This window comes from Marmota monax, unplaced genomic scaffold (assembly GCF_021218885.2).
Source record: "Marmota monax isolate L192 unplaced genomic scaffold, Marmota_monax_Labrador192_F-V1.1 WCK01_AAM20220418_F8-fsc00811, whole genome shotgun sequence".
NCBI classification, from domain to species: domain Eukaryota; kingdom Metazoa; phylum Chordata; class Mammalia; order Rodentia; family Sciuridae; genus Marmota; species Marmota monax.
The window spans coordinates 130,174-131,701 of record NW_026692279.1 but is presented as its reverse complement, the minus strand read 5'-3'; the positions used below and the strand labels follow the sequence as shown (position 1 = coordinate 131,701).

The 1,528-nt window shown below is 43.8% G+C and overlaps 1 gene segment (V, D, J or C); it reads right to left on the bottom strand.

Annotated features, from left to right (window-relative positions):
• Nucleotides 1-543: 543 nt before the first annotated feature.
• On the bottom strand, nucleotides 544-1,135 carry LOC124089939 (immunoglobulin lambda variable 6-57-like). The segment is given in 2 exon segments: nucleotides 544-914; nucleotides 1,041-1,135. Coding segments are annotated over 2 exon segments (417 nt in total).
• Between the last annotated feature and the right edge of the window lie 393 nt (nucleotides 1,136-1,528).

Below are 1,528 nucleotides of genomic sequence, written 5' to 3'. Positions count from 1 at the left end.
TATTCTTATGTTACTTAGAACAGTATTCAATTATCAGAATATTGATTTGAATTCTATCTTATTAATTTGTTCTACAGGTGGGGACCAGAATTTCAGATATATAAAAACCTACCCATTTGACCAGTGAATGGCATAAACAAGATTCAAAGTCACCAGTTTCATATAACTAAGGGCAAGCTCTTGAACTGCGTGGTCCCAATCAATGCTACATTTGCTTCCTGGAAGGAAACAGTTGGCACTATTTAGAACTGTTTTGTTGTAAAAATTGAGAGAAGAATGTTAATAGAATTGAGTGTTTATAGGATAGTGATGCTGCTGAACATTTTATCATGTGCAGGAGAGTTCCCAACAAAAATTATCAATAGAGTTGTGGTTCAGAATCCATGTTTTAAGTTATATGCTTTCCATGGATTGATATTGAATGTACGAGAAGATAAGTCATCAAGATGTTTTGAAGAAACAGAGCAGACAATTCCAACCCAAACATTCAAAGAGGAGGCAGCAGGAAGCAATCTTCACTGTTGGAACATGTTAGCTGTTAATTCAGGCTGAGGACACTCTGGCGAGTTTTTGTCTCACTTCCCCATGTGTCTGGAGCACTGTGGGATTATAGTTGCTATCAGAAGACTGACAATAGTAGTCAGCCTCATCCTCAATCTGCAGATCAGAGATAGACAGGGAGGCTGTGTTGGAGGAACTGTCAATGGATCCTGAGAACCGATCAGGGACCCCAGAGGGTCTTTGATCATCTTCATAGATCGCAGTGCTAGGAGCACTGCCCTGACGCTGTTGGTACCAGTACACATAGTAACTCCCAATATCATCACTGCTGCGTGTACAGGAGATGGTGACTGTCTTCCCTAGAGATGCAGACACAGAGTGAGGCTTAGTCAATTCAAACTGTGCCCAAGACCCTGGAAAAAGAAAGTAACATAGAAGTCAGTGAGATCAGACCAGATCCTCCTTCCCAGGAAGGGAAGAGAAGATATCATCCTAGGTGACAGCCCAGGTGCCCTCAAGAATCCCCTGTAGAAAGCCACCTGTGCAGTGAATGAGGAATGTGAAGAGAACATGAGCCCAGGCCATGGTAATGATGCCCCCAGGCTCTGCTTCCTGAGCCCTCAACCAGAACTGAGCCCACCAACACTTTTTATCTGTCCTTGTGATCCTATAAGTGGAATGTCATATGCAAATCTCTCCCTTTCTGGAGGCGGTGCAGACCTCTTCTTTAACCTCAGCTTAGATCTTTCTGAGAAATGAAAACTAAAAGTGGAAGAAGAGAGGGCTCACCCACATTGTGGGCACAGAAACACCTTCAAATTGAAGCAGTGACAACAGCAGAGTTGCAGATGATTAGGCAGGTGCTTGGGCCACATTCCTCCCCAGTAAACTCATTTTCTCCCTCTGTGGGTGATTACTGGGACTTCAGCCCTCCAGTAGTGATCCCACAGGGAAATCAGATAGTCCCTGTCTGGAGTGTGAAGGGACAGGGATTCCCCCACACATTGAGTCTTAAAACTATCACCAT